Source organism: Larimichthys crocea, chromosome X (assembly GCF_000972845.2).
Source record: "Larimichthys crocea isolate SSNF chromosome X, L_crocea_2.0, whole genome shotgun sequence".
Lineage (NCBI taxonomy): Eukaryota > Metazoa > Chordata > Actinopteri > Sciaenidae > Larimichthys > Larimichthys crocea.
Genome location: NC_040020.1, coordinates 21,497,296 through 21,510,539, shown reverse-complemented (window position 1 = coordinate 21,510,539; position 13,244 = coordinate 21,497,296). Strand labels below are relative to the sequence as shown.

The following is a 13,244-nucleotide window of genomic DNA, read 5'->3' as shown; positions in this document are numbered from 1 at the left end:
GGGCATTATAGGCCATATTTTACAAGGTGATTTGTTTGTTCATTTCAAGGACTCGTGTTTCTTCTATTTTATGTAAAACATTTTGACGGATATTCATTTATTCACCCATGCGTATATGCATTTGCATGAATGAACATTCAAAATACATCGAAGGACTTTTTATTCATGTAAGAGAAGATGAGAAGAAGATGAGAAAATGGATGTTTGCAATGCCTTGAAATTTCATTTAAAAGTGACCAGGGTTCTTATTCAGCCATAAGCCGCCTATCAAATGTGTCATATGTATGATTCAGAGGCATTTTATGTGCTAACAGGTGAAAAGTTCTCTGTCTCGTTTGGGCATAAATCGTATGAGAATGTATTTTCTGGGGAAATCCAAAGGAGCTAACTTCAGAATAAAGTTCACTAACGTCATCAAATAATTGGCCCCCACTAAAACACGTCCAACACCAAGTCCAAAGTCAGAGATAAGATTACATGTGAAATGTTTATTGTGATTGTGGTTTTAGCTGCTAACATTAGCTTCCTTGCTAATGCGAAAGACTGACTGCTAACTGAAGCTAATCTGGGGTTAGCCAGCTGACCACTGACTGTGTCTTGGCAGTGCAGTGTGGATCTGGTGTTGGATGCTTCATGGTGTTGGCTGATTGGATGATATGCAAACAGCAAGATTGTATCATGGAGCCAATAGACCAAATAAAACAGAGAAATGATAGAAACATAACTCATAAGAAGATCTTTGAAGGGTGAAACTGTACATTTTCTGAAGCCTACATGCTGTTATTTCAGTCCACCTTTGTTAAAAGTATCATAAGTGTAAGCCATGTATCATGATTCCATCAATCCATTTCATCATCTGACTAGTTACACACCTATTCCTGACACTGGTACATGTGGATTAACAGGATGGATGTAAATTTTGAACAGATATGTAATTTTGGATGAACCCATGAATAAATAAGTTAAGGGTTGGATGCCACACACAGCTCTTATCTATGAAAAGACACTCTAATACAATTTTTTAATGTAGCAGACTCAATTAGAAGAAAATGTACAACTTCCTCTTGACAGACACACAAACACCTCCCATGTCCTTGTCCCTCAATCTCACATAACCACAGACAACTAAACACACGATTGCAACTGCGCCAAAGTTCAGTCATAAAAAGACAAACTCCCCTAACACCAGAAAATGTGTCATGTTTGGAGATGACTTCATACACACAAGCACACACACACAGACGCACATTTTCTAGTCTTAACTTCAACAACCCCATTCATGAGAGGTGTCATGGGCTGATGGGTTTATGTGTGTGTGTGTGTGTGTGTGTGTGTGTGTGTGTGTGTGTGTGTGTGTGTGTTACAGTGTGTGTTACAGTGTGTGTAAGCCTGTGTGTGATCTGTATGTGTGCAAATCCACCAACAGGAAGTGTTTTTAGGGTTTCATTGGATTTTTGTGAACGGGTCCATCTGTTGCTTCTATCGGTGTTTGGTCACAGCCTGTTCCCTGAGCCAGATTAATAATCTGGTCAGAGAGTGTGTGTGTGTGTGTGCGTGTGTGTGTGTGTGTGCGTGTGAGAGAGAGAGAGAGAGAGAGAGAGAGAGAAAGAGAGAGTGTGTGTTGGAAAGTGTGATGGTGTAAGCGATGAGATTTTGAGGTTTGGCAGTGAAAATTATAGCAAGGCTGGCATGTAAGAGTGAATGTGTGTGTGCATGTGTGAGTTTGTGCGTGAGAGAGTGTTTGTGCCCCTTTATGTCTATGTGTTTTGAGAGTGAGCTTGTAAGCAGTGTGTGTGTGTGTGTGTGTGTGTGTGTGTGTGTGTGTGTGTATGTCTGTCTTTGCAGTTTTGGAACTTGTAACACGATCCGTGAGGGCAACAGGAAATTGCTGGAGTGGATGAGGGGGGAAGCAATGTGACATGAGACAGGTGGGTGGGTGGGGAGGGGGGTGTTGGGGGAGCTGATGGAGGGGGTGGAGGCTGCTGTCAACACACTGTCGCTTGAGGGTAAGAGGGACAGGAACCGTTAGCAGAGGATTAGCAGGCACGCCAAGTTTAGCCCTGCAACCTCGTGCCTTTATTTTCATGGCCAAAAAGCCAGTGGGAACTGGGGCACCCTCACTCCACACCGAGCCCACAGCTGGATGTCATATCCATACTCAATCATAAAACGGATGTGGCATACTCAACACTTGATAGGAGAAATAAACATTGGATTGAATGCTCTGTTGCACAAAGTAACATAAGTTGATTGATTAGGTCTTTGATCAGTGCCAGCAACCCAACAATTAGTCATCCAGGTGCTGATTTCAGACTTTCAAAAGTTACTTTTTGGCCCAAGTTCTGTTTTGGAACTAAAAACCCCCCACGCACTGGCAACTTAACTGCTCCAACTGGCGGACTGCGTTGTTAACAAGCACCTGGAGTCGTGAGCCATTGCTGCTACAAAAACTAAACATGCTCATTCCCCAGCCAAAATAGCAGTTGAGTTGTTATTATTCCAATTTTTTAGCACAGTGATATCTGGGTCTCACATGTAATTAGCTGTTTTAAGCAACTGTTCTGTGGAAAAAGTGTTTGCGGGGGGAGTAAAAAAGTTTCAGTGTTGCCACAATTCCTACTGGAGACAATAAAGATCAAAGTTGAATTTATGCAGACGACACGTGGTGTTATCAACTTTTAACTCAGAGAAGTAGTGAACCATTTCAGAAGTATAACATATATGTAATTAAGTTGCTTTGTTTGCAGAAATGTTGTTTTATTACACAGTATTACAGCTCATTCACAGTAGGACGTGTTGTTTTGGAGAATTATTTTTTATTTTCCTGATTTCAGTGAAAGACTATGCACGACAGGGCAGTACTGAAAAAAATTTAAATAATATAGACAGGCACTCAATAAATAATATGGGATCATTTAATTTTTTTACCTTCATATTTTTATTTTTAGAATTTATTTGCATGTATTAACCAGATATACTAATAATAATCCCATGGGGAAATTCACTTGTCACAGCAGCTCATGTACAGGTTGATAATAATTTACAAAAAAGAAATATATAGAAAAAATCATTACGTCATGCTGAAGAAAGTCACAAAGTCATGCTGGTGTTAAAGAGTCTGACAGCTGTTGGAATGAAGGAGCTATGGTACCGCTCCTACATGGTGGGAGTAGCAGTCTGTTGCTGAAGAAGCTGTTAAAGGCCCAGACAAGATCACTTGTGTTCATTAGTGAACTTTGGAGGTGCTGTTTCTCAGATTTTTTAACTTTTGATAAGACAGGCTGTTTCTAGCCTAGTGCTTTCTAGTCTCTTGGCATTATGATAAGCAAAGATTAGAGTAGTATCAATTCTCAGTACCAAAGTACCAAAATAAGCCTATTTCTATCCATCCATTATCTGTAACTGCTTATACTTATCACGCCAGCTGACTTTGGGCGAGAGGCAGGGTATATCCTGGACAAGTCGGCAGTTCATCACAGGGCACATCAACCATTCAGACTCACATTCACACCTATGGACAGTTTAGAGTCACCAATGAACCTGTTAAGGTCATGTCTGTCTTTGGACTGTTGGAAGAAGATGGAGTACCCAGAGAGAACCCACACAGACACAGGGAGAACATGTAGACTCCACACAGAAAGGACCCAGCTGAGGGTTGAACCAGGAACCTTCTTGTTATGCAGAAGAAAAGCGCTGTCAAGTTTATGAGGAGAACTATAAGCTCTACCAAGTTTTGCTCAGTCTCTCTTTGTCCTTTATCAGCTTTCACTCCTTTCTAGCTGACAGGGCAAAAAGAGAAGTTAAAGTTGGAAATAGACATTTTTCAACAAGCTGGCGTGCTAATGCTGTGTACGAATTAATTCCTTGATCATAAGATAATACAATAACTTTTATCACTGCTCATTTTAGAAAGACTATCATCAAAACGTGTTCTGTGTTTATGTTAGTTTACATTTGTTTCCCAGAAGACTTGCTTTGTTGCACTCATTGACAATTCCTCTCTACTCTTATGATGCTCCCCTTTTCTTTTCTTTTTTTTTGCACGTCACATTTAACTGGACCAAAATTATCAGTATTTTATCTACCTCACTGCTATTGAGAGAGGGGATAAAATTATTGCTGCAGTAATAACTTTGCAGAGATATGAAATTTAGTCTATTAATGCAGTGCTAATTTTAGCCCGAACGCCTGCTTTTCTCCTCACTATACTGTAAATTTAACTCCGAACATATCAGTCATCTGACCACATGTTCACATGCCAACCCCCTGACAGCCCTCACCATGACCCAGCCATACGTGTTTCCAGATCCCTGTATGGCCTGCCCTGTCACAGCCGCTGTGCCATTCTGATGAAGGTGCTGATGGGGTCTGCCAAGCCCATCTACGTGCCTGTCTAAAATTAGTTCTGGTAGTTTCCTGTGCCCTTTAATCCTAGCTTTAAAACCACTAAAGGCCAAGCTGCAGACAGGAAGAACGGCCATGAGAGCCCCCGGGGTGCTCGGCATGCCGCGCATACCCCCGACTCTATCTGTCAATCGTAGTCCTGCCATGACATCACGGCTGCCCATTCCAAGAATAAGCACTTCCCAGGCCTGGCTATAGTTGGGTTTAGGTTTGATGGATGATATCCGGGTGGCTGCAGAGACCTGTCCCTTGACCTGCAGGTTCATAGGTTTGATCCTCTACAGCAGCCAGTGAGTCCATATCTGTTACAGTGTCCTTGAGGAAGATACTGAATTTCATCCTGTGTAGACGTGGCTGAACACTTGTGCTTTAACTCAAATACTGAGTTTGATTACATGCACACTGAACAGACATTTTTAATGTTGTGCAGTGCTGTGTAGCTGCCGGTTCTTCTCCTCCTACCCGCCATCCCCTCTCTTCATTAGTTTGAGTAGTGGTTCACACCTGGAGCCACTTCGTGATTCGGGCTTGAAGTATGAAAACCAGAGGAGACTTGTAGTTGGTGCCAGTGAGTCGGTTTGGCAGCTTTGAGGCTGTGTATTGGTCGACAAGACTCAGAGTTCTTGTTGTGTTGTAGGTTTGCTCCCTGTTTCTAAAAGGAGAAAGGATAGTGGCTCTTTTTACTTTAGCTTTGATTGATATGTCTTGGTAAAAGTCCCTGTGACCGAAACGTTGAATTTTTTATAAATCAGTATCGAGGTGAAGTGTATGCAGGAACTGAATTTTTCATTTAGGACTATTTTTGGGGAGGCAGATTTGATTCCCAGCACCACAAAAGAGACCATGAAATTGACATGCGTTTTGCTTTCTACTCATTATGTTAGCAAAATATTCACCATTACTGACTACTTACAGAACCCAGAAACTGCTGTATTGTGCTTGCTAAATGAACTGATTCTGGTTCTGCTTGCTGGTCCTGAAAAGAAACAAAGAAACAAAAAAAAAGGACATTAACATGAGCCTTCAAAATTGCTAAAAACATCTGCTCCAACCAAATTCTTACCATCCAACAATCTCCAGTCATAACCTAAGTTAACCCTGTCAGCTGAATTGTATGTTTAAACTTAGCCAAGGGTTCCATTTTTAGTCATGTAGCAACACCTAGTGAAATATAAATAAGTCTTGGATGGATTGCTATGAATTTGTTCAAACATTCATGGTCCCCAGAGGATGACTTTCCAGCCAAAGGCCTTTCAGCATGGAGTTTACATGTTTATTGATTGTTCCCCTGAGCTTCTTTCTACAATTTAGATATACTTAATACAGGATTAGATGGGTAGTAGGGTAGGAATGTTATCACTCATTGCCTGTACATGATAGCTACATTAGTCCCGTGACAAACAGGTGACTCTTCCTCACATTCAATGCATCAAGGAGACCCCATGACCCCAAAAACTATTAAACACGGAAGACAATATAATGAATCATGATGCTACTAAATATCAGCTTAACATCTCAGAGATAGATGCCTACAGGACTATTTTACATGAATGGATACAATGAATACCAGTGTATACAGCACAAACCACTGTTATGTATACTGTTGTGTATACATAAATAGGAATTTTAATCAAGGCTACTACTGTCTTTTTTGTGTCTTATTTGGAACAAACATTTCTTATTACTGTGTGTACTTTTCTGTTAGAGTTGGATTGTAGGAGTCATATTATTATGAAATGATTACCCAGGAAACGGAAAGTATTACCTGAACTAGAAAGTGGACAAAGGGGAGCGCGCTGGCACTTACCAAAATGTAGCAGTCTTTTTATAAATCATTTACGTCAGGACATGAGTGTGCAGGTTTAGCCCTTTGTTACATGGCCAATGATTCACTCACTTTGTTCAACCACATGCCAGATTGTATTTCCAGTACAAACCTGAAAAAGAAGGCGCCATAGAGACTTTTATTAGATTCATTTTGTCCACTAATTGCTTGTCTATCACATATTACTCATAAGTATTGATGATTAATGCAATCCCTATCCTGACTTCAGCTTCCTGTCTCTATTACATGTAATTTTCTCTTCATATCTGTTTTTGGTAAATGTTTTCTGTGTTTAGATGTGAACGATAAGGGGGGAAAAAGACAGATAAAAAATACTGTCCACTTATATCTTACAGTGTATACTTTTGATATATCAGGAATCATTGGCCTCCATCTCATGCCTACATATTCACAGATTAAAGTGACTCCTAGCAGTTAATCACAGTGAAGCTGCTGTTTGTGTTGACACACTCTTTACTTCTGTTAAAGGACTTAACTCCATTGCAAGCACATACATGCTGTACACATCAGGATCGTAGCAGACAAAAAGTGCTGCATGGTAGTCGCTCTTTGAAAATCCTGTTATAATCAATTGATGCCCATTTGTCTGTTAACTTTAATTTATTTAGTTGCTTTGCTTGTCCCTGTCCCCAGACTCCAGTCACACTCACACTATGCTGTTGGTGGTGATCAGCATGTGTGGGAATGATGGTGCAGAACAGGCCGGTCTCTGCTGAGCTGTGAAGCAAGTTGCTGCTCGCATGAGAACACACCGCTCCACCTCCCTTTCCTGTGCCTTTGGGGATCGTCTTCTCCTGCGCCTCCAGGCCTTAACAGGTACACACTGCTTCGCTTGCTATCAAATAACACCATATCTAGGTACTTTCAGCTTCCTTTAATGGCTCAATGCGCAAGCTCCACCTTCAGAAAGTGCCAGAAGGTGTGTTTGTGTGAACCCAAAGCCCTTGCCGCAAAGCAGCACCTGGAAAAACCAGTTGGGCTGTTTACAGCGTGACTGGAATCACTTTGTACCTGTTGAGTAGCATTTTGCACTTTGTGAATGATTGCCGTCGAGGACAGAGTGTGCACTGCACTTTGTTACACAAGCATCATGTGACAGGACATGCTAATTCTGAACTGGAAATTTAAGTGGGAGATGTGTCGAGTGCTAGAGTTAATGAATAGCAAGAGGCTTTGAACAGCCTCACGATTCACGGCAACTGGTTTTGTTGTCGTGACACGGCCTGCTGGTTAACACTCAACTGTACTGTGGGTGAGGAGACACTACAAACATGTTACTGTGGATACAGACAAATTACGTATGTCAATGGAAAAACAGGCATGGAGAGCAGAAACTGTAGACAAAATAGCAATTTATTAATAACTTATCTTTTCTTTACATTCGTAAGAGAGGAGTGTGGAGGGGGTTGGCAGAGGTTACCAAGATGGTGTTCCTCTGTAAAGGGGCCTTCTCCGTTGAGGGGCAACACACTTTTTCTTTCATCTTGACAAATAAAAACTGCATTTCACAGCGTTTTCCCTGAAGAGGCGAGGTGAGCAAAGCCTCCTACTTTGTCCACGTGTCAAAGACTTTTAACCCTTGTGCACATATGGGGATTACTCACATTAACCTTCAGACATCCAGACGACACGTTGGCCATGACTCAATCGTACGCTACCTTTTTATGTGGTGCCAAATTAAAAACTGCTGTGAAAACAGTTCAAGATTTGATTGACTTTTTGTGGGAAGATTAAAATTTAACTCTGGCATTCTGTAGAGTTGAGAGATTTGGTGAATTTCTCTGAAGGCTAATGCAAGAAAAACCACCTGCACGCAAAAGTAAGGCAACAACAACCAAGGTGACTTTGATTTGTGAGAGGGTGGGTGCAAAAACAAGGCCCGTGGCTGTATTCACACGTAAAGCGATTATCAAATATATTACACATGTACACATTTTTGCACAATTCTTAGAAAGCCTACTTGATTTTTGGCATAATCAACTTAAACATACTGATCAATATGCAATTTGTTTGCTTACATAAAAGTAGAATATGAAACAAAGAATCTTCAGTACCCACTTGTTGCAAAGGGTATATACTAGAGCAAGGCTTTTACTGTATTGTCTTTTATATTAAGATATATACACAATGTATAAATGTTTGAAAAGACTCCACAAATGTAAAATTGAGTCCAGTATATTGTGTGCCATTTAAAGCTGGGGTGCTTCAACCCCACACAGGCAAGTCTTCACAGAAGACAAAGGAGACGGCGCACCTTGATGTCTTGGGGGAACCAGTGCTAGACCCCAAAACGAACATAAAAAAACAGTTTCATCTTCAGATCTGGCCAGTTTGAACAATCATGTCTCTTTGGCACACCAGCCCAGGAGCTTTTAAGCATAACATACAGCTGTTTCCTCAGATACAAGGACAAAAAGAGAGAAAAGACGTCAGGAGTCCGACAGTGATATAAGATTGAACAAAGTATCTGCACTCTTTAAATGACTGTCTCTGTTTCTGTCTCTTTTACTGTCTCTCCTCATTCAGTCAACAGCAGCTGCGTCTTGGCCAGACAGCGTTGGCCCTCCAGTAACCACGTTCAGCAGCAGTCGCCTCAAACCAGCTGTCAATAAGAGCCAGGTTCCACGGCAGACGACGGAAAAAAGAGAAACTTTTTGCAGCGTTTCCAACAGGAGGCCCATGAAACCTCCGGAAAGAAGAGGTGTGTTGACAGCTGACCTCACGTGGACTCCAGAGGGTCCAGCTGGAAGACGTTGTGGTTGGTCGGGGTGGTGAAGTAGAGCTGCTGGCTTGGCGGTGCAATGCGATTATCGCATGGGCTCTTCAGGCCCAGTGTGCGCTCAAAGTCCAGGAGCTGGCCCATGAAGTTGAAATTGGGTGAGATGTTGGATTTTTTCATCTTGACAATGTCATAGGCGTCATTCATGGACAGGTTCAGTTTCTGCATCAGGTAGGCCACTGTTACTGTCACTGAGCGACTGATGCCGGCCAAGCAGTGGACCAGGACGCCGCACTTCTGGCCTCGAGCTTCATCTGATAGAAAGAGAAAAGGGTGGGAATGTTATAGACCTCTTCCAGAAGTGCACAAGAGATTTGGAGCAATACAATAGTTTGTGTTCAAGATTAACAGTTAGATTAATTCATGTTGGTATCTTAATTTTGCTTGTTTTGTCCAACAGCCCAAAACTCAATAATATTGTATCATTGTATAGAAAAGAAAAGCAACAAATCCTCAGTGAAACAGTTAAAGTCTGGCATTTTCGACACTTTCAGGGGCATTATTTTCACATTTTAGGCACTCTGGTGCTGCCCCTTTCATGCACAGACAGAACAAAACTTGTGATAAACATCTGTGACATTTAAGTCAAGCTGTGTTGGAAGTTGGAGCAGGTCCAGGGAGAGCAGCGGAAGTTATTATCCCGGCTATCTCCCAGGCGTGTCAGTCAACAAACAGGGACTGCGGCAGTAGCGCACATAAACAGAGCCCAACATTCTTTAGTTTTTTTGGCCTAGAGTAACCGGCTGGGAAATTGACTATTACGGTCTATTAAACCATTCTTCCGCTCGCCAGGGTTACTCCGACAATGGTGCCATTTGGGCGTGTAAACGTAGGAGTCATAAGGGCACCCTGTCAAGGCAAACAGGATGTCAACAGGGCCTGTAAATGGCTCCTTTTGTAATGTGGAGGGAGGAAGGAGTGGAGGGGGGGAGCGAGGGGGGTACAATGCCATGTCCTAGATTACTTTCAATGCCACTTCCTTCCTGTTGCACTCGAATTACTGCCCTCCCCTTCTTCACTCTCCCCATTCTCCTGTTTCAACGTCGCCCTTTGTGCTGCAATTACACAAACCCCAGGACAAGAGATAGGCCAGGATGTCTTCCATTGAAGTCAAATCCTTTGTACACAGTGCATTTTAGCCTGCGCACCATTAGAGGCAGACTTGTATTCCCTTCTGCCTCAACACAATGGCCTTAATCTGCCCGCTCTGTGTGTCCCTGCCTGATTGACTGATAAGATCACAGCCAGGGACACCTCATCTAATCTCAATTGCACAGTAAGAACATAAGAACTTCCTAGCAGTGATAAGATATATCACATTAATAAGATTATGTCCATGACTATCTGGTTCTGCCCCTTCACTTTGTCTGCATGCATTCATAACAATCACATAAGGTCGGCAAGTGAAGAGCTGTTGATTAGTCAAATAATCAGTTGACAAGCTGGTTCCTGTTTCTCAAATGTGACAGTTTGCTGCTTTTCTTTCCTTTAATGTCATTGTAACGTCATGTGTTGAGTTTCGAGCTGTTGAAGGTGACCCACCTTGGGCAAAAACTATAATTTGGAGATTAATCAATAATGAGAATAATTATTATTTGCAGTCATAAAAGTGAGTGAAATATGTAAACATCACAGTTTCCTGAGGCAGATAGTTTACAGCAGGGGAATAAGCTGCAGTGTGTTTTCAGCTCTGCAGGATTACTTACCAATAAAGCTGATGGCCTCGGGGAAGAACTGAGAGAGATTCTGGCTCCAGTGATCCGAGATGGGGATCTGCTTGTACTTAAACTCCCCTGCGTTCTCAAAGAGGTTGGGGAGATTGGGAGTCACGTTCAGGATGTATTTGATGCCGTACTCCTCCAGCACGTCCAGGTTGGTGGAGTCCTTGGCGCAGCCTAGGTAGAGGTGCGGCAGGATCTCCACCGGGAAGGATGGCTGCGGGTTGGACAGGGGGCTGCCGTCCGAGTCTGTGGCGCTGCTCGGGTCTCGGTCAATGTCTGACTCGATGTCTGAGGAGTCGGAGCTGATGCGCAGCCCGCCGAGGCCCAACACCTGGGCGGTAGGGGAGCTGCTGTTGGAAGAGCCGTCCAGGTTGGTTTCGCACAGAGCTGGATACTCTGCCTGGAATTTACTGAAGCCACCTGGAAGATGTGACACAGATCTTATGAATAACTGAGCTCGTGTGCAAAAAAAATCTTTGTAACTTGTAATCAGCTGCTTTAAATACAGCTTCACATCATTGTGTTTTTCTTTAAGACAGAGTAAATAGTCTACCCATTCAGGAGTTGAGCTATGTTTTAACAACAACTGATAAGATTTCACATGAAATGCCAACTAAAGCGCCTCCCCTCCGACGCTGCGCAATAATCTGCGGGTGTGAATGAACAGCAGCGGCCGCGGGGCCCTAAAATGTGAATGAACCGCACTCACCCTCCAGATAATAGGCCTTGTAGCCTTCATCCTTCATCCTTCTCAGCAGTAAACCCAACACGGAACCACCGTCCACATTCTCGTTCCACTCCCGGCTGTACTCGTCGTACAGCACGATGGTGTCGGTCTTGCATCGGCGCGCAAACTTCTCCCGGTCCTCTCCGTTGGAGAGCAGAGACCGCACGGGCAGGTTGCCCTTCTTGAGCCGGCGCAGCATGAGGCTCGGTATGGCCACGTTGATGGCCGTGTCGACGTGCGAAGACTCGTAGAGCTCCTGGGCCCGGCAGTCCATCACAAGCAGGCCGTCCCTGCGCGTCTCCAGCTGCTCCCGGAGCCAGCCCACCGTCTTACTGATCGCCATTACCGAGTCGAGCTGGACGACGGGCTTGAGCTTGTCAAGCATTTATAGGCAGGAGTATCAAATTAAATGATTTGAAGAAGCGAGGTTTGGAGAGCTGGAGGTTTCTTGGCTGCAGCGGGAAGAAAGCAACCCAAAAAAAATCAGTCTGGGGTTTCTTCTTTAGTCCGCTGCTTTCAGGCCCCTCAGACAGAGACTGAGAGGTAAAAAATAAAATAAAAAGCAAAATCAGACAAATAAATTCTCAGTCTGGACGTCCTTCAGTGGTCCGTGCGCTTTGGCACGCGGGTTCCCTTCACAGATCTCCGTACTGCGGGTTGCCTCCACGAGCAGTCATTCATGCATCTGTCCGGAGCGCCTGTGTTATTTATCAATGAGTCACACCAGCCCTGCGACGAGGCTGACGCTTCCTTTTATATAACTCCGCGGCTCCGAGCACGATCTCCTCTGTGCTGCTTTCTGGAGATCCAGAGTAGAAATGTGCTGTAAAGGTGAGAGGTATCTCTAGATGTGAGCCACGCAGATCACGCACGTATGTTTTGTGCCTGCGGATGCCGCCTGTTCCCCCCTTCTTCTTGTCTGCGGTGTGAATAGACTCTCTGCAGGCTCTGGCTCGATGTGCTCTCTGCGGCGCCAGGCTGCTGAATGGCTACAATCGGGAGGCGTTTCATTGGATACATTACGTCGGCCGACCAATCAGAGAAGACCTTGCGGCGGTCGCCTTGGAAACGGGGGCCGGATGGAGCGGCCCGTGTTGATGAATTGTTAATGAGTTTGTCATTCACAAAAACGGAGAGGAATTTCCGCTCCGGATCAAGTGAGTGCAAACAAACAGAAGAACTGCAGGGAGAAGGAAGGAAGAGAGGGAGGGAGGGAGGGAGGGAGAGTGGCCTTTACGCAGACTAAAGAGAGAGAGAAAGGGGAAGAGTATCAAATGAGAGTGCTAGGTATTGAGCTATAGCTAATAATACAGACCTGCAATGAACTTTGAGAAAGTTGTAGTGACACTTCAACAAAGATCTTGTTCAGTATTTTCATTAAGATGTCTTATGAATCACAAAAAAAACCCAACATATTTTATGATTTTGACTAAATAAAAACAAGAACCGAACTATTTATATCTTTTAGTATTTTCTTTCTGTATTTATTTGATCTTCCTTATATTTGTTCTGCATGTTTGTTATGCACCAATGCACCCAGACAAATTGTGAAACCTACTTGGCGATAAAATCAGAATTTTGGTACATTTTGAAAAGCTTGCACAGACTTATTGAGAAACTCTCATTGCTTTTTCCATCCTAGCAGGTCAGATGTCAGCCAAACAACAACTATAGTGCCAGGTCAGTGCCATGCTCTCCAGCTTCAGAATCTTTGACTGAAACTCTCAATAGATCATTTCATTTATCTTCATCTTTATTTATCATCAG

The 13,244-nt window shown here is 43.3% G+C and overlaps 1 protein-coding gene across 1 annotated transcript; it reads right to left on the bottom strand.

The window, feature by feature from the left end:
* Positions 1 to 7,582: 7,582 nt before the first annotated feature.
* dusp6 (dual specificity phosphatase 6) lies at positions 7,583 to 12,478 on the bottom strand. The gene is made up of 3 exons (XM_027283332.1): positions 11,460 to 12,478; positions 10,736 to 11,170; positions 7,583 to 9,283 (listed from the first exon to the last, which is right to left on the bottom strand). Exons 1-3 carry the CDS (start codon positions 11,860 to 11,862, stop codon positions 8,970 to 8,972), a joined length of 1,152 nt encoding a protein of 383 aa, XP_027139133.1. The 5' UTR covers positions 11,863 to 12,478; the 3' UTR covers positions 7,583 to 8,969.
* Positions 12,479 to 13,244: the final 766 nt, after the last annotated feature.

Coding starts and splice junctions, on each gene's coding strand:
- dusp6 (XM_027283332.1), bottom strand. CDS start 11,862: ATGCTTGACAAGCTCAAGCCCGTCGTCCAGCTCGACTCGGTAATGGCG. Junction 11,171..11,459: donor CAAGGCCTATTATCTGGAGG/GTGAGTGCGGTT, acceptor CACATCTTCCAG/GTGGCTTCAGTAAATTCCAG. Junction 9,284..10,735: donor CGAGGCCATCAGCTTTATTG/GTAAGTAATCCT, acceptor TCTTTCTATCAG/ATGAAGCTCGAGGCCAGAAG.